Genomic DNA, 23,866 nt, shown 5'->3' with positions numbered 1-23,866 from the left:
GTCAGGTCTGTGAGCCCACATGGCTTCTGCACCTCAGCACCTGCCATCTGCATAGCTCCCTTGGGAGGTACGCCAGAGCCAGGCACCGTGGGACCCCTCCTTATTTCCCCCTGTGATCCATGGCACGTACTCCGATGGTCTGGAATTCCAGTTTCCAGCAAGGAAAAGATGTTTCTGCCCTTTATGGCTACAGTGGCAATAGCCTAAACCCGAGCAGAGCAAGAACTCACAATGACATTTCACTACCAACCTCAATGATTTAATCATTGGTTGTTTTAGCACATGGATCGGGCAAAAATTACAAGTGAGGTTCATCGGCTGGGAGCTGCCACGGGTAAAGAAAGTCACTATGAAAGAAATAAAGCAGGCAAAGAAAAGCAGAATAAAAATGAGGACACAAATAGCAATGAGCTAAGGTAGCACTCTGAAAACCAAACAAGAACTTACTAAAAATAAATGTGACAGAAATAAATGATTATGAAACTTTTATTTACTATCAAAAGACAATTTCCTCCCCTTTATCGCAAACCTCCTACTGATAACAACAGTCATTCAGCATGGTTTGTAGAAAGTTCTTAGTTCTGAATTTATACTCTAGGTCGCAGCTCACAATGAAATACAGAATTGGTTTTTCCCTCCTTCCGGTGAGTTTGTTACCCTCTGCAGAGGAGGTGATAAGGCAGCAGGAAGAAAAGGGAAGCTTGGGTTCACCCTTTGATAGGAAGCAGAGGGAAAAATAAAATGCCCCGTAATGTCCTTAGCTGTTCCTGCCGTGCTGCGAAGGGGTGAGCAGGAAGGTGATCACAGACCTGCAAACGTTACCCCGTTACGTACAGGGGTGCCTTCGCTAAATGCTCGCTTGCTGCCGAGGGGCAGCGTGGCAATTTTATTCACTGGGCTTCGCAATTCTGACATGAACTAGGGGAGTATGCCTCAGCCTCTTGAACACAAAGATGATGTGATCCTTCTTCTTGGGGGAAGAAGTCAGGCCTGGTTCATAACCGACTCCCACGTCGTGCCCACAGGCGGGCATTAACACCTTCGTCTGTCGTGGGCAAAGACGTGAGGGGCTGTTCTCGTAATTCTTCCCTTGCAGTTGTTGCTTAGTGTGCAGACGACATCACTAAGTAAAGTGATGCAAGGGGAAACCTTTTGTCGGATGAAAACCAACCAAAATTATTAGTTCGACACCTGCGACCTTCCGGGGCACCCGAACGCCCCTCCCGCCCCACCGTCTCTAGCGAAGCCCCCCCTTCTCGCCCCCCCGGCAGCGCTCTCCTCGTCCCCGCTGCCCACAGCACCCCAAAAGGTTTCTGGGAGAACCGCCGGCTCAGGGCGCAGACGAGACCCCCGGCCGCAGCCCGCGCGTCCCCGCCGCCCGCCCCGCTCCCTCCCGCGGCCGCCGCCCCCCAGGCCGCCGGCCGCCCCCTCACCCGCAGTGCCGCGGGGCGCCGGGGGACCCCGCCGGCCGCTCGCCAGCCCCCGCCGCGCCCATGGGCCGCCCACGCCGGCAGCGCCGGGCCGGGGCGGTGGTTGGGGCCGGGGCCGGGGCCGGGCCGCCGCCGGGGGCGGGCCGGGCGGTGACTGCGCTGTGGGCGGCGCGGCGCGTCCCCGGGCAGGCGGCCGGACGCCGTCCCGCCGCTGCCGGCTCGGGCCCTGCGCGGGCTGCGGCTCCCGTTGCCCGGCCCCGCCGCCGCCGTGCGCGTCTTGGTGGGGGCCGGTAGCGCGGCTCCCATTATGGTCAGCCATGGCGTGGCTGGCGGGCGGGCTGGCCGAGCTGCGCTGGGGCGCGCTGGTCGCCCTCTTCGTGGCGGCGCTGGCCACTCTGGCCGTCTACCTGGTGCAGTACGCGCTGCTGGCCCTGCGGCGGGGCCGGCCGCCGCCTCCGCCGCTGCCGCCGCCGGCGAGGCGGGACGAGCTGCTGGAGGAGGGCGGCTCGGTGCTGGCCTGGGCGCTGTCGCTGGGCAGCTGGCGGCGGCAGTGGCGGCGGGCCTGGGTGGCGGCGCTCAGCGCCGAGGCGGCGGCGCGGGCGGTGAGTGCCGGGGGCGCAGGTGAGGGCGGCGGGAGGCGGGCGGGGGTGGGGGGGGGAGAAGGGGAAGGGCGGCCGCCCCGCCGCAGGGCCCGGCCGGGGAGCTCCGGCCGCCGCCGGCTCCGCCGGGCCGGGGTCGGGGCCTCCCCGCCGTGGGGCGTCCATCCGGGCTCGGGCCGGGGCCCGGGCGGGCGAGGGCGGCGTGTGCTCCTGTGCCGGTGGGGGCTCTCCCCGCCCGAAGCGAGGAGCAGCTGCAGGAACACCGGGACTTGCTCCAAGGATGTGTGGGGGTGCTGACAGCGCCTGCCGCTGCGCTGCTGCCCCTCCGCGCGCTTACCGCTGTGTGTGTGTGTGTACGTATGCATATATGTGTGTAGATACGTGTTTGCACGTGTGTGTGTACATACATATGTGTATGTTTGGTGGCTGCTTGGCAGGAATTTGCAGGAAGGAGCTGGCCAGAGGCACGGCGCGGGCGCACGCGTGGGAGCAGGGAAGGAGAGAGAGGAAAGCCGCGACCCCCGCGGCCCCTGGCAGGGGCTTGCGCCGCCGATAACATTGTTCGGGCGTGGGGAGGAGGAAACAATGGAAACTTCCTGGCCTGGGCGCCTGCACGGGGCCCGCGGCCGGTCCTTGGGCAAATAAATCCCAGAGCTGGGCTTCCTTCGCGTTGTCTGATGCCACGCTGAACCCGTGTGCGTGTCAGCGTAAGGCTGAGGGCTAGCGTCTGCCAGGCAGCTGCGGGATGGTGGGCTTCTCAGGTTTTGGTCAGTTTGCTTTTAGCCCAGGTCAGGTATGATACGCAAAACGTGGCACCCTTCCCATCCGACCCTTCTTGCAAAGGGCACAGCGTGGCATCCCGCTCGTTAGTCTGTAATGGCATGCCCAGGTCTAAGAGGCGAGGAGGTTAGGTGAGGCCGTGACAACCTAATTCCCTAGTCCCAAGGACTGAACCCTTGCTGTATCAGTGGAAAATGCTGAGGCTAAACTTTCTGGGAAGCAGCATGTACCTAGGTCTCCGAATTTGTGCGCAGCCCTCTCCCTAGGTCTAGGAGGCTCCTTTCCCAGCAGCCCCAGCATGCTTGCTTCTTATATGACAAGGAGCAGGCTGGGGGAGAAGGAAGAGCAGGGCAGCGGGTGTGGGTGAAAGATAAGGAAAGCAATTTAACTCTTTCCAGACCTCACCGTAAGTTAGTGCAGCGGAGAGAAAATACTTTGCCCTTTCAAGTTGCACAGTGCATCTGAGAAAAGCACTAGCTGTGCTAAGAAAACGAAGGTTTGCCTTGCGCTTGTGAAAGAGGAGAGCCCAGACAGCTTGGGCACAGGTGCTAGGAACTGAAAGTAACTAGAAACAAGCAGCAGCTTCCCGACCCTGACCGGAGACCAAAACCACTTTGACAGGGGCGCGCACACCCCCCCTTCCCCCGGGGAGCAGCTGGAGCCGCCTCTTGCCATGAGTTCACCGCCTGGCACTGCAGCGTTGGTGTTGCTCCCGCTGTCAGGCTCCCAAAACAATGTCAGCGGCACACAGCTAATGAAATTCCTGCGTGCAAAACAACCTCGGGTGACGAGGGAAGCGGCGCTGACCTCTCGGTGGGGGTAGCAGGTGGAGAATGCGAGTGCTGATGCCTCTGAAAGTATGACCTCACTGCCAAAACAGGTATACGCTGTCTTCTTGCTGTCTATGTGAACACTGAGTAGCTGTCATCACTGCCTGCTGTCACACACAAGGAAGGATTGGGGAGGGGAAGACTTCTTTCCTCACCTTTGCAAGATGATATTTGTGTTTTCTTAGTTTTGGCATAGCCTAGTGCAGCCGTATTACTAGGTCAAACCAAAAATCCCCTTTAAAACTACAGCACTGATTAATTCTTACTCAAGAAGAGCAGTTTCACTGAACTCTGTCACTGCTCATGGGCTTTGCTCTGCACTGTGCTGTGCACTTTGATATTCTGCTACAGAGAAAGATGAGTTATGATTAGGCCCATAGTTATGTCTTAAGTATAGGTTTTCAGACTCTACCCTGTATTATGTAGTGAGGTGTCATGCAATTAATACTTACAAGTTTTGACATAGATTTGCAATTCTGTCTCCAGTTCTTCCAGGAACATCACTGGCAGTGCGTTTTTATCACTCGTTTTCAAGTGATGGGTTCTTCACCTAATGATGCTTCTTTTTTTTTTTCTTAGGATTCACAGTTGCTTACATTTGAGGAAGATGACCCACCAGAACCACTTGAGCTAGCAGTTAAAGAAGTTGTTAGTGTTGTAAAGTCAGCTCAAGAGAAGGTAAACCTAGGTTTTGTTTTGTTTCAGTGTACTTTTGGTCAGGAAATGTTGACTTTTCTTATTAATATCAGTGGGAGTTTTATTTGTCAATAGTTCTATAACCTTGACCTAAGTTTGTCAAGGTTAGTAAGAGACTGCCTCTCTACAACCTCTTTGCATTGATTCACTTTTGCGAGTAGTGAGCAGAATGTGCTCCAAGGCTTCTGCAGAATGACCAACAACCATGTTATGCCAAGTTTATAGGTACACCTTCGGTGAACTCGTACAGCAGCCCTCTCCCCACACACTCACGATCGATATGATGGTTCCCCATCCTATTGCTGAAGTGTGGGGTGGGGACTTTGTGAAGAAGGAAAGGGACACTTCTCCTCTGGGACAGGAAAACATCTTTGCATCTTCCTGTTTGTGTGGCTGATTACAGGTTTGCTTCGTAAGTCAGAGCTGGGTAGAGATCAGTGGAGAAGGTGCAAAGTCCTGAGGGTGAAGCCTTGGCTCTACTGAATCCTGTATTCAGTGAGGAGCAAATGGTCTCTTCCTCTCCCACCCCCACCCCACATACTGGGAAGTGGCTTAGTGCATGTAAAATTAAAATATGGCAGAATGTGGCTCTTAGAACAGAGTAATAATGCATTAAAAGGGGAAAAAAACCTGTATGTATGCTTTTTAGCAGTGATAGTTTCTGCATTTTCATACTGGTGACTGTAACTACTAGTCACATCTGAACTGGGGCTCAGCTTTAGGCACCTGCATCAAATTAGCCTAATGCTTTTCTTCTAGTTTTGCTTTGTTATTTTGGTTTGCCTGTCTGATTTAGATGTTAAGCAGCTCTACTATGATTGCTTTGAAAACTATGTGTGCCTATCTGCCTGATACACAACTTATAGGCACACCCTGATGGGTGGCAGCTGGGGATTGCCAACATGTAAAGTTGTTTGTGCACTTGTTCTCTTTTTTTTCCCCTTTTTTCTTTCTTTTTTTTTTGCCCCTACCAGTGATCCCTGCCCCAGCACTGAGGCTAGAGAGACTGGAGTTGGTAGGGCTGTAGAGTTGGCGCTAGTGTTCCTCAGTGCCACTGGAAGAAACCACAATGGGAAATTGTAAGGAGAGAGGACTGCTAGGTCTAAAAGTGGTATGCTGTATAATGTGTGAAGCCAGCAACCAAGGGAGATCTGCTGCAAATGAAAGCTGGTGACTAACAGCAGAAAAAAACAGGTGTCTTGCAGTGCAGTGTTTAAAACGTTTCTGGAAGGTGAGCAGGGCTGCGAATGTGTTTGTATGGGAGATGGCCAGTAGGTTTGGGTCTGCTGGCTGCCCTTGGCCAGCATCAAAATTCAGCCCGGGTGCGTGGGGCCAGCTCTGTGCTCAGAGTACCGTGCCCGTGGCTGGCCCACGAGAGCCACGTCTCAGCTAAAACTTGCTTTTGCCTGCATGTCAGAACCAAGGCACAGCGCTGCAGTCCTGGATTTCCCTGAAGTTGTGTTGTACCACTGGCAGCATCTCTGCTGCAGTCCTCAGTTAACTTGTGGTGTTTAACTGTAGATTCTGACTGCTGTAGCAGCACAGTAGTTCAGTGCCCGCGGTGCCCTGTGGGCACCTTAACCTGCTGTGGTTAAGCTTGGGCAGCAGAAGGTAGCAAGCACTGGCTCTGCGGCAGCCTAAGCCTGGGGGACTGCTTGCTGCTATAGGACTGTTCTCTTGCTCTCCCCTACCTGTGGCTTTGCAATCCGACACTCTCCCTTGTGCAGTCTCTGGTCCTTGTCTGACCTTGGGTTGAGCAATTTCAGTACGTTGATCAAGCTGTAAAACTGCAGCCAGCAATCTAATGTGGTTTTGCAGCAGCTTAAACCAATATAAGCACATTTAAACATGTATTGGATTAAACTGGGTTTGCTTACATAATCTGGGTTGTTCTGAACTGTCCCAAAACCCAATTCCATAATCTTGTGCACAGCTGCTGGAAAAATTTCTCTGAATTATTCTTACTCCTTCAGTTAAGGTACCACCTGAATGTTTATTTGGATTTCAGCGTATAATAACCATAGCATGGCACTCTGGTAGCTACTTTCCCTCCTTCCTTAAACACGTACCTTTCTCTAAACACCTCAGGGGTTCTCTCCTACAATAATTGTCTGTCTTGCATATTCCTCAGGTAATACCAAGGGTCCAAAGGTTGGGGTTTTTTGTGGTGTTTTCTGTCTGCCCCTTGCTCTTCAAACTCTTAATCTTTGCCTGTGAAATTGAAACCTCTCTCTGCAACTAGTTCAAACACAAATTTCTGATATGTGTTTATAACTCACTACTCGTGTGACTGGCTCTGAATGTAGTTTGTGACCATATGCTGCATGTTTGTCAATGTTGTAGCATCCTGCAGAGCTCTGCACTTGCCTGAGGCATCAGCTGGCACAAGACTATTTTCCTGCAACCAGTTCAGCATGCTGCTTTACTTGTGATCGGTATGGCAAGAGCATATAGGTGCCTTAGTTCAACAGCTAGGGCTTGATTTATTGCATGTCACTTTAAATATGTGTTTGACCTTGCATCAGAGAGGTTGTGGTCATCAAAGTGCAGGACTGAGAGTGAGAGATCAAAAAAGCAGTAAACATGGGATACGTAATACTTTAACACAGCTGTATGCTGATTGAGCCCTGTGGTATGTCTTTTGTGGTGGGTGGTCCTCTGTCCTGAATGCGGGGCCATGGAGCACAGCCAGGTGATGAGCCTGCCTGGTGCTGGGAGTGAGCCTCCTGCCTGGGAAGTCTTGCTCTGAAACAATTCGGGATTGCCAGCCAGACTGTAATTATTACATTAGTGCTGACAGCTCTGTTTATATCCAGGACACACGTTGACACATGCAGTCCTTACGTATATACGTACTTCCTTGCCTTAAAGAAGCTGAAAGTTATAGAACTGGTGTATGTTCCACAGTGCAGTGCTGCAGACACGGTTGGGGAAGCTGCTGGTTGTCAGCTTGGCCAAAGCCGTTGTGACAGGGACAGAGCTGCTCTGTGGCTGAAGGTTACACCACACTGCTTCTTGACAAAGCCTCTATTTATACATTGCCTTCACTCCAATTTTGGGCCAGAGCCTAAATATATAGAATGAAGTGGCCCATTTTCATTGTGTGGTGTTGGTTGTTTTGTTTTAATAAAGTAAACATTAGGAATATTCTTATCTAATTCTGCCAACCTTTCCATTACTGCAGTCTATTTCCAGAGGCTTTGAAATTCACAACAACAACAAAGGCAACAGAAAAGATGATTCTATTGTTGGGGACTTGGCACAGGTGGAGCAGATACAACAGAAGTCTTCCTTCTTTTCCTGCTTCATGCTTAAATAGAATGGGGTAAAATGCCCTCAGAGTGCCATTCCTTTAATGAGTGATAATAGGTTGCTATACAAGAAATGGCTGTCTTGGATCACGACAGGCAACAGCAAATATGAAAGCTTCATGTTAATTTTTGTGTGATGAATCTTGCTGAGGGAAATGGTGGAGAGAAAGGAGGACTTTTGCAGGCTTGTGAGGGGTCCTGTTTTCTGATGAGCTGCGCAGCATGCCTGTGGAGGCCTTATGCACCCACACAGCTGTCATAGCTTCATCTTGGTATCCTTTTGCAGCCACCCTGTTGTGAGCTGGCAGCCCGTGGTCGTGCCACACGGGGGCCTCGGGGCTTCCAGTTCCACTTGCTCTGAAGCAGGTAGAGACATTGTGCAGCAAAGGCTGCTGTCCTTTCCAGGAAAGACGGGTTTCTCGTTGTCATCGCTACAGTACTAGCTGGAATCATTCTTAGTTACGTACATGTGTTTATTTCTGATTATTTTTGGTGATCTGCCCTGACTATCATGTGCCGTTCCTATTGTCTTTTAACTCCGTGTTTTGCTTGAAAAGCTGCCCTGGAGCTTTGCTGCTTTAGTGACTGGAGTTTTTTTACAAGCCTAAGTGGAATCATGGCCCATGCAGCTTTTTTTTATTCTTTTTTCTTGGTTTTTAGTTTCTGTACTAGTATAATCCTTTAGCCTCAGTGTATTTACTTTTCTTCCATGGTGCTTGCTGTCAATAAATATGTTGTGAAGGAATTTTATTTCCTTCCAGCCTTTGTTTAGCTTGGCTAAATAAGTTGTTTCTTAAGTCTCTTTTCACAATGTTGTCCTGCCTGGTAAGTCACTCCTGTGCACCCATTCTCTGCAGCAGCTCCAGTTAAATCCATTTTCTTGAGCTTGATGGCTGAAGTGACACACAGCCCTACAGGTGAGGTCTCACCATGCAAAATTACTGCTGCTTTGTGTCTCTGAAAGTACTTTCTTGATGCATTTTAGGCTTCCAGTCTGCTTCTCCCATGGCTGCTTCATACTGTGACTGACTTGATGCATCCAGGTCTCTCTTCCTTTGGTGTTCTCCCAGTGATAAGCTGCCCTTTGTAGGAGTAATATTTGTTAATTCTCATACACACACGCTCTGTATTTTGAATTGCATTTCTCTTCTAGTCTTCAAGGTTTTTTCAGCTTTTCTGTGTGATGTCCTAATCTTCCTTTATATTGTTGCTTCCTAGCTTGCTTTGCTCGGCATCACACTTCCTTTCAGATTTCTCCTGGGGGATTTTGGACATGAACTATGCAATAGGGTTGGTGCCTGACAGGCTCCTTTGTAACTTGTTTCCAGCTTTCACCTCCCTGCTCACTGTACTGTCCTCTCCCTTTCAAACACATCCCCTTTCACCTTAACATGGAAATGATAGAGTACAAGCTTAATTATCAGTGGGGTGACCCTACTAAATAGGCAAGACAACATAATGGATCTAACCTACTTAAGAACTGAGTGTCGTATTGAAGGAATACATCAGGGTGGGGATTTGTTTGCTTCAGTGGAGATAATACTGGCTTTGGCACTGTCAGGTAGCCTGCCTGTCTTCCAGCTGCTACTGCAGATGTGTGTGGGCCTCCTATAGGCTTGTGCCACATCTGCCAGCTTGGTGCAGGGGTCAGGAATGCCTTAGCACCCCAACGGCACAATGTGACTGTGTCTCCGCAGCTGAATCTCTCTCCAAGCTCTTGTAGCACAAACTGGCAAACCTCTCCTGTTTTATTGTCTTCTGTTGCTCTTCATGTCTTCAGTTATGCTGTCTCTACAGCAATACACAGCAATACACACCTCTAAATGGTTTGTAAAGACTTGCATGTTAGTGAAGCTAAACCAGCAGGTCTATTTCTGGTGTTTATGTATTTTCCCCCTTCTTAAGTATAAGTACTGCTTCCTGTCCTTGCACTGTTGGTATTCACTTAACTTGATAGGTGGATTGAAAATTTTTCCTGTCCTGTCTCCTTGTACTTCTTGCTTATTTGCTTAATGCCCCCTTCCCATTTTTCCACTTTTTTTGTAGGGCTGTCAGTCTCAAAGGAGCGGATAAATTCACGTTTTATCAGTTTCTGCTTTGTTTCTGTTGCTGACATGGTAACTCACTCTCTCCTGCACTCATTCCATCACTCACCCAGCCTTCACCCTGGTGTTTGCCATCATTTTGGAAAACTGGTCTACGGTTGTCTCATTATATTTGCAGAAAAATTCACTTTGATACCGACTTCTAAAAATCCACCCCTAGCTGTGCCTGGGTTAGATGTTGCATTTGCCTTCTCTTCTTCAGTCTGTCTGTGTCACTTGGTAAAGTGACACAGTTGCTTGGGTAAAGAGGGCATGGTGAAGAAGCCAGAGAAACCCCCCTCAAGAAGTTAACACATAGGTTCCGGTAACCAAGGAAGATCATGTAATTCTTCTTCTGAACAGCTGTTACAACTATCAAAAGGCGGAAGTTTCTGACTGGAAAATTTTCTAATGGTGGGGTTTTAAGCTGAGCACACAAACTGTCTGTGTGCCCATTGACAAGATGAGTTTTCCATGCCAAAAAAAAGAGCTTTCTCCTTCTCGGAGTAGTACTCCAAAACAAGTATGGGAAATTGTGGGCGTCCTAAATCTAATAGTGTACTGATGCCTACAGTTGAGGTCAAGGCAGCTTTCACTGTGTGGCTGCCTTATGGTGTATACTCATTTTCTTGTGAAAATGTTAAAAGATTTGTATTACTTACATACTATGGAATAACCTCAAGTAACCTGCTCTTTCTGGAAATAAATACCAAGTGCAGTAAAACTATTTTCTTCCAGAAAAAAGCAATCAAGACCTGTAATGGTGAGAGTTTTGTACACACATGTGGTGCGGCTGGGGCCTGGGGAAGATGAAGAAGACCTTCCCCAGCAGGACTGTCAGAACTTCTCCCTGAAATAATGGCCCTTCACTCCCCCTTGGCCATGGGAGGGAACCTGCTGCTGCACGTGGAGAGGGGAGGGAGGAGTAACAGAAAGGCCATGTGTAATGCACAGATTGGTGGGGTGCCAGTGCCAAACCTGAAACCTCAAGGCAAGAGGACACCCTGTGTGAGGAACAGAGGTACTCTGGTGCTCCTTGAGATGAAGCAGCTTCTGCTGCTACTTCAGAAAGGAAAGAAATGGAAATTTACAGCTCTGTCCAGAGGAACTGCAATGGGAAAAAGTCAAGATATAGAGGGAGAAGGCAAAGCAGGGGGAAGGACTTTAATAGCTGTGGGTACATGTGTTTGGACACTTGAGTTTCTCAGAAAAATACTTGTCTTGCTCCAACTGTAGTGCTTTTTCAGTCTCCTTCATTTGTGTAGTTGTTTATCTGAATGAGAGTTGTTTTAGGATAATTCACTAACAATTTTAGGTACATATAAGCAAGGTGTGTTACAGCATCTGCAGCTCATTGGAGTGATGTCCCTGGTAAAGGTGAGTGGGGGAGAGAGATGAGGAACATAAATGAAGTTGAAGAGCAACTCCGTTCCCATCAGTCCAGGTGCTGCTGTTTTCTTGTGAACATCTATCCTTCCTCGTCAACCAGAAAGGGGTGCTTTGCCTGACCCTTCCTTCTCCTGCTCTTCATCTGTGCAGAGAAAATGAATTTGAGAAAGCAGGTTGGATGGGCATGAAGAAAAAGGAGCATAGCACAGGAAGCTTCAGTATTTTTCTTTACGTGACTGTTCTGGGGAAAACGGCCTACATATTTCTGCTCGGTTCTATGAAAATCATGCGCTACACTTCTAAAGGAATGTCACTTACAAAGAGAAACAGCAGTTCGGTCTCTTTAATCAACTTCTCACCACTTGTGGCAGCATCTTAAATGAAAACATAATCACTTTCTCTTCAAATTCTAGCCCAGAATTCTACTTCTCTCAGTATTCTGACTCCTTAATCTGTCCTGCTCCCAGAACAAAGGGATTCACCTGATACAAAGACATATTATTTTCTGTTAACAAATGTGGAACCACTCCTTTTTCTGATTGGATTAAAAATTAGCAGACCTCTGTACCTGAAGACCACAGTTATTTTATTAAAAGCAAGGGGAGAAGGGGAGTAGGACTTGGTAGATGTCTTTGGCAGAAAATAAATCAATCCGGGAGACTAAACCTAACCTAACCTTGGGCTCCTAACCTAAAAGTACCAATATTTAAAAAATGGATTTAGCATCTCTTGACAGGTGTAGAAAGAAGAGTGAAAGATCCGTCACCTACAGCGTCTGTTTCCATGCTTTACTTAGAAGTAAACACAATTAAGAAAAAAGTGGTGCATTAACTCATCTACCGACTCTCCTGCCATGCTTTATTTTTTTCAAGCAGTAATCAGCCGTGTACCTGGCAACCTTGACTCTTAGACATCCAGAAATTCCAGATGAATGGCTCTGCATCACATGTGCAGCAAGTCCAACTTGTTCTGAATGCACTGAACTTCCTATGCATGTGTGGATGAAATGTGCATGAATGATAAACCTCTGCATTTAGGATGTGCAAGTATCAGCAGCTTTTGCATTAGACCTGTCCTTTCCCCTCCTCTGCCCTCAAAAAAGAGGGAAGAACCTATTAATTTTTGAAGTCTTCAAAGACCCACCATGCCAGTCCATCCTTGTGAATGAAAGGAGTGATTCTGTTTCAACTCAGTTACAAGTAAAATAAGCAGTTAGGCTCTTTGCTCTTGTTAGCTATTAAAAATGCTTTAAAATGCTTTATGTTATATCATAGTAATGGATGTTTTTGTTGATAATGTGAGTTTAAGGGTCAGAAACCACTTCTGAAGGAAGTTGGACTTTGGGGAAGGGAAGAGGTGAGGGAAACTGATTTGTCCACTTCTAAACTATAATTTGCAGAAGACAAACCTGAAAAGGCAAATCTTGTTGCTTGTGGGTGTGGTTGGGATTTTTATTTGTCATGTCCACCCCTTCCCCCCACTCCTTTGCAATTAAGTCTCTACCTTAATGGATGTGCTCTGAAGCCCTTGATAGTGCTCTGGTCCTTCTTAGGATATATGCTATAGAGCCCAGGAAGATGAAGTATATTTAAGGATAGACTGATAAAGATCTTCCAGAAGGTACATGATTAATTTTTAAGCCTTCAGCTTCGATTCCAGTGCCCTTAAGTGAAGCAATAAGTGCGCAAACATAATTTAATAGCATACATGAAGAGTTCCTGTCAGACAAATCTTACATTGTCTGTGCATTGCATTAACCTGGTTAAGTTTGCCTGAGTCAGTCTAAGGAAGGCTCAGCTGTCCTTTGCAATGGTGGAGCTGTGGGGACAGTGACGAGCAGCTGTCTTCGACCAGCAGAGCTGTTTGCAAAGTGAGTTTCTCTCTCTGGCATAATGAGTGATTTCTGACTTGTGTACCTGGAGCTTTCCTGTGCCACCAGGTGCTTACTGCATACTCCGGGAATTCTGCACAGCAGCTCCAGCGCCTCAGTCAGTTTGCAGAGGAGAGGGAGGAAAAAACATTCAGTGTTTGTAATCTCAGTGTGATAATGAGTTAAATTACTGCTCATAAAAATGAGGGAGTGTACTCGATGAAGTCTGATGCTGTCAAGTGGCATACAAGCTGGTCCCAGACATGCAATGGTATACAAGCTAGTCCCAGACATGCAGTTTCATCACCAAATTTTAGGGCCTTTCTTGGTTTGGTCAAAGACTTGAATAAACTTTTAAAGGCTCCTGCTCCTCCCCACCCCACTGAGAACTGGAATTACTCAGACAACATCCTCTGCAGTAGCAGAGTTATGCTGAAGTTTGACCTTTATACGATACCACTGAAATCTTGTTTGGTAAAACCAGCTGCTCTGTGGTAGGCTACTTAGTTCGGAGCAGAAGAGGAAGAAGAGCAATCTTCTTTGTCTTCCTGATGCAAAATTGTGATCTTTGAGTTTTTAATATATAGATACATGAAACACAAAGGAGTCTGTGTCAGGTGAGGTGTTACTTTTGTATTGGATAACGATGCAGAAGGAATTTTGGAAAATACCAGAATTTCCGGGTATTACAGTCTGTGTCCAGAAGTGAACACTTGAGCTATGCTTTTTAGAAGTGAATGTATAGAAGGAGGTAGGGATGTTAACGAAATGGCTTAGAAATCTCGCACCTGTGGAATTCAGCATAATTCTGGTTGCTTAAAGTCCTTCCTTTTCTTAGTTGCTTTCTTGCCTTCAACAAACCTTCTTCTGAAGACTAACTTGTTTTTCCCTTCCTTTGTCTCCCCCCACCCCCTTTCATTTCTTTAGGTGGTTTCTTGTAATGTTGTGGGAGACTCCATTAAATTTGTTGTCACTGTCTCAGATACTTCGCCCGCGGCTGCAGAAGGTCAGTCCTACAGCGTGAAGCTGTCTCCACTTCACTTGCAGGTAAAGTGTTAAGTGTTGTTCTCTCTTTCCTTTTGTTATATCTCATCCTGAAGTTGAGCTGAACCTCCTGTTTGCAAAATACATACCAACTCATGTTAACTCCAGAGAAGCATTAAATATTACAGTTTCCCTCTGGGGCAAGTGATAAATTCATAAGTTAAGTTGCCTCTATAGGAGACTGTGGATAAATAACACATTGGGTAGACTACTCAGGTATATAGAACAATACCCTTTTTTGACTGGCATTCACTCTCAAAGCTTAAGTAACTTCTGCCTTCTTAGACTGTCACTTTGAATTTACTTAGAAACTGGTATCATTCTTCCTTTGGCGAGCCTTAGTGTGGAGCTTGACCTACAATTTCTTTACAGGACACCAGAACACTCCAATAACTGCTTTCCTATCCACAGCTTCAGCTCTGTGTGAAAGACAAAGGAGAAGATGTCAAAGTTGAGTGGTTCCTCCTTAACGCCGATGAAACCAACTTTGAAATCCAGCCAGCAGTACAGGAGGTCAGTCAGTTTTATTTGTTATAATGGCAGAGAAGATGGGTCTCTATCCCTTCAGTGCAAAACCCAGTGTAACGGTTTAGGTTAGCAGTCGAAGTGTCTAGAACTAAGGTATCGGGTGAGGCTAGAAGAGCTGAAGCAGAAATGCATGTTCCTTTCTGCTGGCTGCCTTCGATAGAAGCAGTTACCTGTCCGCAGTGCAATCTTGAGCTGTTGCTTCAATGAAATCTGCCATAGCTCATCAGTCAAAACCCTACATCTCTGAAATCTAGGAGCATTTCTCAAGATTACTGAAGCATTAAAGATAAGTCTGTATTTGACAGACAAGTAACTTCGCAAACATTTTTCATCCAAATTCAAAGGTGTGAAAAATGTCTGTTCCTAAATGCCTTCTCTCAGACCACTTCTAAAATAATAAAAAAAAACCAATTGTAGTTGTGTTCCCATCAAAGTAATTACAAAGTTGCCCCTTCCTTAACTTAAATCCGTTTTGAAATCTGGCAACTATAGTTCGGAAACAACTCTGGAAAAAATACAATTATTTAAGGAAATGATGGATGATCTAAAAATATCTTGATCATTTTGAAGTTGTACCTTATCTTAGTATATAAACACTGATTCATTGGGGGGTTTTTATTGGGGCATCCCCTAAAAGAGTTTCTTCATGACTGAGACTCTCTTCTGCCTTTGACTCTTCACAATTACTTTTTTTTTTGGCACAAATGTGGTGACTTAAGTCTTTCTTAAAACAGTGGGTGAAGCCTTCCTTCTGTTTTGTGAAGCTGGTTTTCCAACTGAAAGACATTAAAAAATAGGTTTATTGTATAGTGGAACTGCTTCTAAAGACCTGTACTGAGTGACCTAGAATCGTAGTAATTTATTACCATAGTTTTTGTACACAAAATTGTGAAACTCATAATCAAAGACAGACAAGTCTTTTAAAGTGTGTTTTAATATAGATTTTACTGTGCACGCATGGCAGTGTAAATGACTTTCATGTGTTGGGGTGGCATGCTGATTATCCACATATTGAACAGTCATTAAGTAGTTACCGACAAATGCAAATGACTCTGGTACAGTCACTGGACTTCACAACCTGCTTTTTGAGAGATGCCTGAGTCCAGGCTTGCAAAGGAGTTGCAACTTGTTGCACTTTGCCTGCGTTTTTAAAATACGCCTGTTAAGTTCTTAATAGGTAAAGGCTTTATTTTCACTTTGAAGTTTCTATTAGCACTTAGGGAAGAGGGGAGGCAATAAACGTATAGCTAAAACCTATGAGCAACCTACACCATGGAAATTGCTTCAGCTCCTAAACTTAAATGTCAGCTTCTGTGTCTCGTTTTTTCCTCTTTTGGAATATTGTATGTACAAATAAATACCTTTAATTGCTTGTGATTATCTACACAGTGGTTTTGTCATCAGTCAAACAAGGTGAATATAATAACCTGTTTTCTGTTGATAATAGCTGGGTGAACCTGAGTTGCATTTGGCACTCTGGCTGACTGGCGGGGCTTGAGTTTGCATGTGGCTGTGCTACTGTGGCTTTATGTGCTGGTGTGCCCCAAGCTGGCCACGTAGCTGGCTGTATGCCCCTAGCCCCTGACAAACCCAAAGTAAAAGGTGTTCTCTTAAGCCTTTTTGGTTGGCAATTAAGCCATTATGGCTTGCCTCGTAGAGGGTGTCATGGGGGAGCATTACTTTCCAAATAAGTATGGCTAAAAATGAGGTTGGGCTGACAGGAGGCTCTTTAACCAAACTGCTTTCCAAATAACTATGGAAACATCAGAAAACACCTATGAGTAGAAGTCCAATGACTGTTGTTGCTGTTGCTACCATTACATAACAAATGTCACATTAGGTTCATGGCAAAGTGAGGGGCAGCTAGGATTTTACAATTTGACAGCACTCTTCATCAGTGTTTAGGTAAGGGCACCTTCAAAATAGTGAAAACTAACCACGATTTATCTGCTTATTTAAATAACATAAGTAATGAAATTACTGAAACCAAGGCTTTAGACAGCCTAATTTAATTTTTTTTTTTTAAGTAAGAGAGTGTTATCTGCAAGTTACAGAAATACGCTGCTGCCTCTTTCCTTGGCGGTTGTTTGAGGGAGCTTGGTGTGAACAACGCAGTTTATGTGGATTGGTCAATGCTGTTGTATGCTTTGAACCATAGCGACCTGTCATCAAAGGGTGGTTAGGTAAGAAAGCAGTGAAACAGGATTTCTGTACATAACATTCCTGGGATTTTTATGAAACACCCTAAATGTTTCTGTAACGCTTGGGTGGTTGGGAAAGGGCTGTTACTCCAGATCTGTTTGACCTGTTGTGCAGGCTGCAAGCATACTTTTAGGAGTGCAGAAGTCATTGCACGATCATTCTCCTACGCCTAAGAAAGGACTGAGGCTTTTGAAAGGACAGATTGCCTCTTGTGCCAGGAGCTCTGTGTAACGGAGAAGTGTGGTGCAGGGTGTCCAGGGTGGCACAGCAAAGCCTGTGCTCTGCCATGTCCACAGAAACGTGGTTGTTTGAGACTTCAGCTGTCACTGCCTTGTGGCTTCGTGGTGCTGTGTGGCTGCACCAGCGTGGCTCAGGTAGCGCTGGCAGCTGGTGGTGCACAGCTGCAGTGTTACCAAAGCAGGATCTACCAGGATTAGGCCTTCAGTCCCCCACTTGATCTTCCTGCTGGTGCAAATAAGGTGTCCTTGTCATCAGTGCTCCTTGTCTTTGCAGCAGGGCTTTGTTTGTTGGCCATGGCACGCTGGTTGTGGGCATGCTCCTGTCAGACAGCAGCATGCAGAAGGGTACCTTTTTTCTGCTTTGTGTGATTATTGCATTCTCCAGTTAGTCAGTATCTACATCTGTAAATCAGTTTCCTTTCTTTTAAAGCCTTGTTCTGTAATAGTAGAGTCTCTCAGGTGTGGTTTCGGGTGAGAAAAGATGGATGAGTCCTCTGTTGTTCAGGTCAGATCTTTGTCTCCTACTTCAATCTTTTCTTTTGAAAAGAAACCTCACGAAGATTTCTCCTGTGCTACCTTCAGAGCAATCGGGTACCAAACTGCCATTTCTGTGATAGTTTAATTTAAAAATCCACTCCTTGTAGGTAACTGAGCAGAAGAGACTTTCTGAGCAGCATGACATGGGAAGCAGGCTTCTCCAGGAGCACAGGGAGGGCAGGGGTAGTTCATCATCTTCATACACCTTACAGTTAATCATGTGAAGCTATGTGTGTAAGCAAAATCTCTGCTCTGTTCTGATCCCTCAGAGATAGTGGTGTTAAGCACAGATTGCCCTGAGATTTTTGGATGGGCAAATGTACAAGTCAGTCCCCCAGAGCAGCATGACTATCTGTCCTTACAGTACATTTTTCAGCAAGGTTAAAGACCTCCAAGAGATGCTATAATTTTTTTTTTTTCCACTGCAGCAGAGGATTAGCTTCTTCTCAGCTGTTGCAAGCTGGCATAACTCCCATTAAATCAGTGGAACAGGCCGATCCGCTTATCTGATGACCTCATCTGTTCTCTCAGTGGGGCGCAGAGCAGTACAAAAACTTCAAAACACCGTCATAAGATATTAACTGTTAATGAAACTTCTGGTTTTTTGGCTAATAGCTGTGCCTTCCTAACTCTCAGAACAGCATGTGACTTTTTCAGTGTATATTTCTAGTTTTCCTTTAATGCATAACATAAAAATTTAAGTAACTATTTGCATGATCTCTTGTTACATTTTGTTGTTGGCAACAGAAACCATGTATCTCTCTGACAGTTAATGTTTGATAGCTTTGGTGGTTTAGATATACCAAATTAATTTTTGCCTCAACTTCTTTCTTCTGAGTTTTGAGAAACATTATTGTTTGTTTCCTCTTAGGGACAGACAGCAGGGACATGTGCAATATCTGAAACGCTCAGAGATGTTTTGAAGAACCTCTTCAGCTCAGTTTCTCCATCTGTAGTGTTGAGTACGAGGCCTACAGATATAAAGGAGGTTCAGGTAAGTCTTATTCCTACCTAAATCTTTTGAGAAGTGTCTTTCTGCTTAGTGTTTTTTATTATATATTCATGACTCACAAATGAGTAAGTTTTAACACTGTTTGGTGATCAGAAACAACTGGAATGCATTCTTTAAAACAACATAGCCTTTGGCAGCGAAGGCTTTGTGATCATAACTCCCGTGTGGCTATCTGTTGATGTTACACCCCAGTCAGCTTCCCCCTTATGGATGTGACAGAAGTACTTGGTATTTGCATATGCACAATCCCTCTTGTTCTGCTTGCTTTTCACAGAATGTACAGAACATAAGCCTTCTCCCTCAGGGCACTAGTCCGCCTAAACCTCCAAGGGCTCATGAACTCAAACTGCTGGTGAAGAACATCGTGGTAAACCTAACTGATCACAGTGCTGCAGGTAACATAGCCCATGCGATGCTGCTTGTTTTCAAGCAGGGTTGGGTTTTTTTCCTTTTGACTGAAATCATTTGGAAGTTCTGGGTTACAGCCTTCTCTCAAAGAAGTTGTAAGAAATTGTTGTACTCTGAGAAATAGACTTAGTCATGCTTGCACAAAACTGTGTATGTTTTGGTTTATTTGAGTACTTGACCATCTTGATTTTCTTGTAAACAAATCCATCATTGTTGAAAACAAATTTAAATGAGCATACTTATAAAGTTGGTTATTTTCTGCATTTTAGTTTCTAAAAGTTATCACTTCGGGTATACCCAAGATGAGGGGCTGAAATCCAACTCTCCATTAACTGTTAGCAGTGACATTGGTTTGGTTCGGTATTACCTTATTTTTACAGCTGCTTTTCTTATGAGCAATGTGGTGATTTATATAAAACTCTCCTCCTCTATGTAAACTCTCCTCAAAGGTGGTGTTTTGTTGTCAGGGATTTTTTCCCCCCAATAAGTACCTCTGTGGGTAGGGGAGGGAGTACTTCTTGCAAGTGGAAAATGAAGCCAGAAAGGAGGTCACTGCCTAGTGAAGTTACGGTGTTGGTTTTGGAAAGAAGCACCAAGCCTCTCGCAAGTATTCAGGCTTCTTCAAGTGCAGGCACGCCTCCATCACTGATTGAGGCACGAGCAAGCATATTTTGGATTTTGTCAGCGGAAATACAAATCTGAGACTCTTGTTATTTATGGTCACTAACAACTCTGTAACAGTTCTTTTAATGGAAGCTTGTGGCTGCTAAATTGAGCAAGGCACTAGTTTTGGATAAATATATCCTACTTGCTATACTCCTTTTTTCAGCTAGATGTAATAGGTTTCTGCCCTAGACTCTTGCATAATGCTGCTTTGCTCATCCTGGTTGGAAGTGATTCCCCTAAAACTTTCTGCAGACTGTTTTTTTAAAAACAAATTATTTTTAAAGCAGTTCTGGAACTCTGCAGTGAAATGTCCTATGTAAATAAAACTGTGCTGGAAGCTGTAGATTGCAGGAAAACTCATTCAGAATTCGTTATTAGTCTACAATTTTGTAGTGCAAACTAAACTTTTCAGAAGAGCAGATCATTTTGGCTGCCTTTAAAAGTCATGAGATGAGATACCTTTATGTGCATGTGGTACATACAACAGAAGATTCATCTTATGGGAAACCTCTGCCCCCTCCCTGAAAATGAGAGGAAGAGGGGACAATTGATGTGCTCTACTTTGGGTACCCAGATATTGCGAGCAAAATCACCCATTTTCTAAAGGAGGGGATCACTAAAAGGAAATGGAGGGAATTTTGCTGGTTCCTTAGCAACTCCGGGAGTGTTAAAGCTTTGGAGCTGAGTATGAGAAATAAAGCTTCATAGTGGGGTTTAGCTGGTACCCCTGGAAGTCCAGTGGAAACACTGCACAGCTGGGAAGATGCTAGCTTCTGGACATAGCTTGCTGCCTTTTAATTATTATTCCCTTCCCTTTTCCTGGCCTTGTCTTGCAGCAATAATTAATTATCCTGTTGCAACTCAGTAAGAGTGTGCAATATTGCAGGCTAACCTGCATACATAGGTAGAGGATTGGGGAGGGGTGGTTTGTCTGTCTTGGTAATTATCATCCTATAAACCATGTTATAGGAGCTTGTGGCTTTCCTATAGAGATGTTAGTTCGACTGGTGAGTAACCAGTAGCAGAACTGGTCTCTGCTTGTAGGCTGTGCCCATTTTTATCTCCTTAGTTTGTGTATGTAAACAAAGATTATCCTAGATTTAGTACTATATAGTCCACAGTGTATCATCTAGGGCAAAAGTGATTTCTGCTGTTAAGAAAAAAATTGTTAGTTGTGTACACCAGGGTTTGCAGGGCAGAAGTGCTGAAATACCTTGTTCAGTATCAGTCGGTCAGTGTCTGGTGTAATTTCAGGTGAGCTATGCAGGCGTTTCTGCCCTGGGCTGCTGAGCACTGCTGGCAGCAGGAGCTGGCTGCAGAGGTGTGTGGCTAGGTTAACAGAAAACTGCCCCAGGTTCATTAACTCGGGCTCAGCTCACTGTGAAAGCAGCTAAACTACTTACTCCAGGGTTAGTGTGGATCCCAAATAAGCTGGGTGTACACAGTGCTTTGTCTCCTCTAATAACCTTGCCAGGCCCAAGCTGCTTCTCTGCCTCTGATAGGGCTCATCCACAGCCCCGATGCACCACTAGAGGACAGCTGATTGTAGATAGAAACCTAGGTTCTTCTGGAGAACTGGAGGCAGCATATCTTTTGTATGCTTTGCACACAGCCAATACTGAGCTTTTTGCAGCTTTCCTTGATATTTTTGAACTCTGGGATTGAAATTATTTCTGATGCTGTGAAAGCCATTCAAAAGAAATTGTTTTAAGTGGAACACATTGTGCAAACTATTTCCCATTGGAGCAGCAATATAACTACTCTAATATGCCAATTTGCCACACTATCAAATTCCAAGATCAAGGTAGAGGTAATTCTGCACCAGTACTCCAAAATGCCATGAACTTGTTAAAAACCACAGTCCACAAAGCCATTGTTAATTAACACTACTGTCATCATTCACTTGCTAACAGAAAAAGCTTGCTTTGATGTCCAAAGAAACCACTGTGACTGTGGGCAGTAGGAACTTTGAAAACTTCTGGGGTTTTTTTAAAGCAGCTGAAAGCAACTTTGCTCCCTCCCTCTCTTGCACCCACACCACCACCATCCTGCTGTTCATTTTGTGTCCCTATCCTTTTTGATCTTTTTATGCCCGCACTTTTTTGCTTCATGCCAGAATTTAAATTGGGTTGTCATGTTTCACACTATGTAGAACAGTGCATAGGACAATGATGATGCAAACTTGACCATCACTATTAACGTATATGGTATACAAACTGAGGGGAGACATTTATTCTGTGGGAGGGTGAGGAAGTTTTGCAATAGTCTATTCAAAAGTGTAGTGTGTAAGGAAGGGGGTTCTTTCTTTTGAGTAAGTGTGCTTCCTGATGATGGAATATTAATAACTGGATATTGACTTTTCTTGCCCTTACAGGCAGCACAAACCTTGCGTGTATAGTTCAGTTGAATGACCCTATGCAGAAGTTTTCCAGCTCTGTAGCCAAAAATGCTGCAAATCCCTTTTGGAAGGAAGAGTTTATCTTGTAAGTAACTTACCTACTGGGAGTACTTTTATAGTAAAGCATATTTTTTTTGCTTAAACTATGCAAGATTAGCATTCTGGAGCTGGTAGGGATTTCAGGATATCTAATTACCCTCTGCATGAATATGAGATCAAACAGGTGTCTAGATCTTCCCTGGTAGATGTCTGATTCTAGTAAATGACAGCAGTAATAGGCATAATAAATTACCCTGTTCTTTCATACAGTGCCAAAAAAAAAGGGTTAGCAAAGTTTTAAAGTTACTTTGCCTTGAAAACTGCATTTGAGGGAATCTGATGTCTCTCCCTTCGCTCCCCTGAGAGGGAAATGTAAATGTGCAAAAAAATTTAGCATCTAAAAGATTGGTGGCTATGATTAAAATGAGAGTGTAAAACTAGCTAGATTATTTTTTTCTGTAGAACAAAAATGGGACTTCTGGACAGCCTGCATGGTGTTCTGTGATTCACACAGCTTCTATAAATAAGGTCAAAAGTGAGCAGTTCTAAAACTATTTTCATTTCCACTTTCTAGCAGCAGCGAAGAAATATCTGGTAGCTTCTGTATTGTACAGATTGAGGAAGGGGGAGTCACTGGTGGAAGGGTGGCTCAGAGGGATGTTTCTCTCGTGGCTTTAAACACACACACAGGCAGGCAGAAGCAGCTTCCCAGGGGAATGGGATAGAGTTGCTGACATGCAACATATTGCAGATATCGCTTTCTTTTTTGTCTACCAGATTATTAATGTGAGAGGCACTTCAGGAGCAGAGGAGTCTATCTGGTTCTTTCTGTAGCTTTCCACTCCCATCTCGGTTTCATTTCTCTATATATATGTATTAAAAAAAAATATTTCAGAGAGTAGTATTTCAGTTGATTTTGTGTGATGTTTTTCTTCGCTGTCTAGTCACAGCCTGGCATCCACTGTATCTGCTCCTTCTCTTGCAAAGCAGAGGCTTAGCGTACAAGGAACTGAGCATGTATTCAGACCTGTGCCTGTCTGTGCTGAGTGCTCTCTTCCTCAAGGAGTGGTGTGCACTTCTGTGTGCTCCTTCTCAACTTGAAGGGGAGTGAGCGTGCAGTGCGCAGATCTTTTTCTGCCTCCTTATCACAGTCTGCTGTACTGCACCTGTGAATGTTATGGAGTTGCACTGCAGAAACAGGAGAGCTGAGAGGAAGAGCAACAGGGGCTGCTTGATTTGAAGGAAGGTGCCAGGATCGGTCATCACAAGTTGTAACGGACTTGGAGAACACCAGACCCCTCTGCATGTGTGCAGGGGGTGGAGATGATTAGAAGTCATTATAGTCAGCAAAGAAAAATTGATGTTGTAGAACACCACTGAAAGGCCTCATTTTTGTATGTGGTCTGATGGAGGTGTGCACACCTGGTTCTCATCCTGCTGTCAAGTGGAAAAACAGCGAGGAAGCTCTCTTCCTTCAGACACATACAGTCCAACAACATACAAAGTCTGATTTTAGTTAGGAGGACCTACAGCTTTTGTGGAAAGCCACAGATCAGACAACATTCTTCTGTGACAGTGTGCTGCGTTGCTGTCAAGACTTAAGGATTAATATGATACGATCCCTTCTCCATAGTAAGAGGGGGGAAAAAAGGCACTTCTGTAACAGCTTTCTATTCTGGAGTATCTCAGAGTGCCTCAGCCACTGCATCTGTGAAACATTTCAGCCATCTGTTGGTGGAACAGCGTTCGTGCTCGGTATCACAGAGCAGACACGGTCCCAGTGATTTCGGACAGGAAGTTTGTG

General features: G+C 45.4%; 1 protein-coding gene and 1 long non-coding RNA gene across 4 annotated transcripts in view; one reads left to right on the top strand and one right to left on the bottom strand.

Annotated features, from left to right (window-relative positions):
* Positions 1 to 468: 468 nt before the first annotated feature.
* LOC141939177 (uncharacterized) lies at positions 469 to 1,559 on the bottom strand. Its single transcript, XR_012627494.1, has 2 exons — positions 1,434 to 1,559; positions 469 to 1,149 (listed from the first exon to the last, which is right to left on the bottom strand). It is a non-coding gene; the product is annotated as an uncharacterized LOC141939177 (long non-coding RNA).
* Positions 1,560 to 1,603: 44 nt separating this feature from the next.
* Positions 1,604 to 23,866, top strand: part of C2CD2 (C2 calcium dependent domain containing 2) — a 41,305-nt gene continuing 19,042 nt past the window's right edge. Inside the window, exons 1-7 of one of the 3 annotated variants that reach the window (XM_074858399.1) lie at positions 1,604 to 2,032; positions 4,219 to 4,317; positions 13,917 to 14,036; positions 14,445 to 14,546; positions 18,411 to 18,533; positions 18,826 to 18,946; positions 22,000 to 22,108. In XM_074858399.1, the coding sequence (XP_074714500.1) occupies positions 1,748 to 2,032; positions 4,219 to 4,317; positions 13,917 to 14,036; positions 14,445 to 14,546; positions 18,411 to 18,533; positions 18,826 to 18,946; positions 22,000 to 22,108 (959 nt within the window). In that variant the 5' untranslated portion in view covers positions 1,604 to 1,747. Of the gene's footprint in view, positions 2,033 to 2,230; positions 3,690 to 4,218; positions 4,318 to 13,916; positions 14,037 to 14,444; positions 14,547 to 18,410; positions 18,534 to 18,825; positions 18,947 to 21,999; positions 22,109 to 23,866 lie in introns of those variants that run through there. The other 2 variants (XM_074858398.1, XM_074858400.1) reach the window with 2 other exon arrangements.

This window comes from Strix uralensis, chromosome 2 (assembly GCF_047716275.1).
Source record: "Strix uralensis isolate ZFMK-TIS-50842 chromosome 2, bStrUra1, whole genome shotgun sequence".
NCBI classification, from domain to species: Eukaryota; Metazoa; Chordata; class Aves; order Strigiformes; family Strigidae; genus Strix; species Strix uralensis.
Note: the sequence above shows the minus strand (reverse complement) of the source record. Positions and strands in the feature narration are given on the sequence as shown.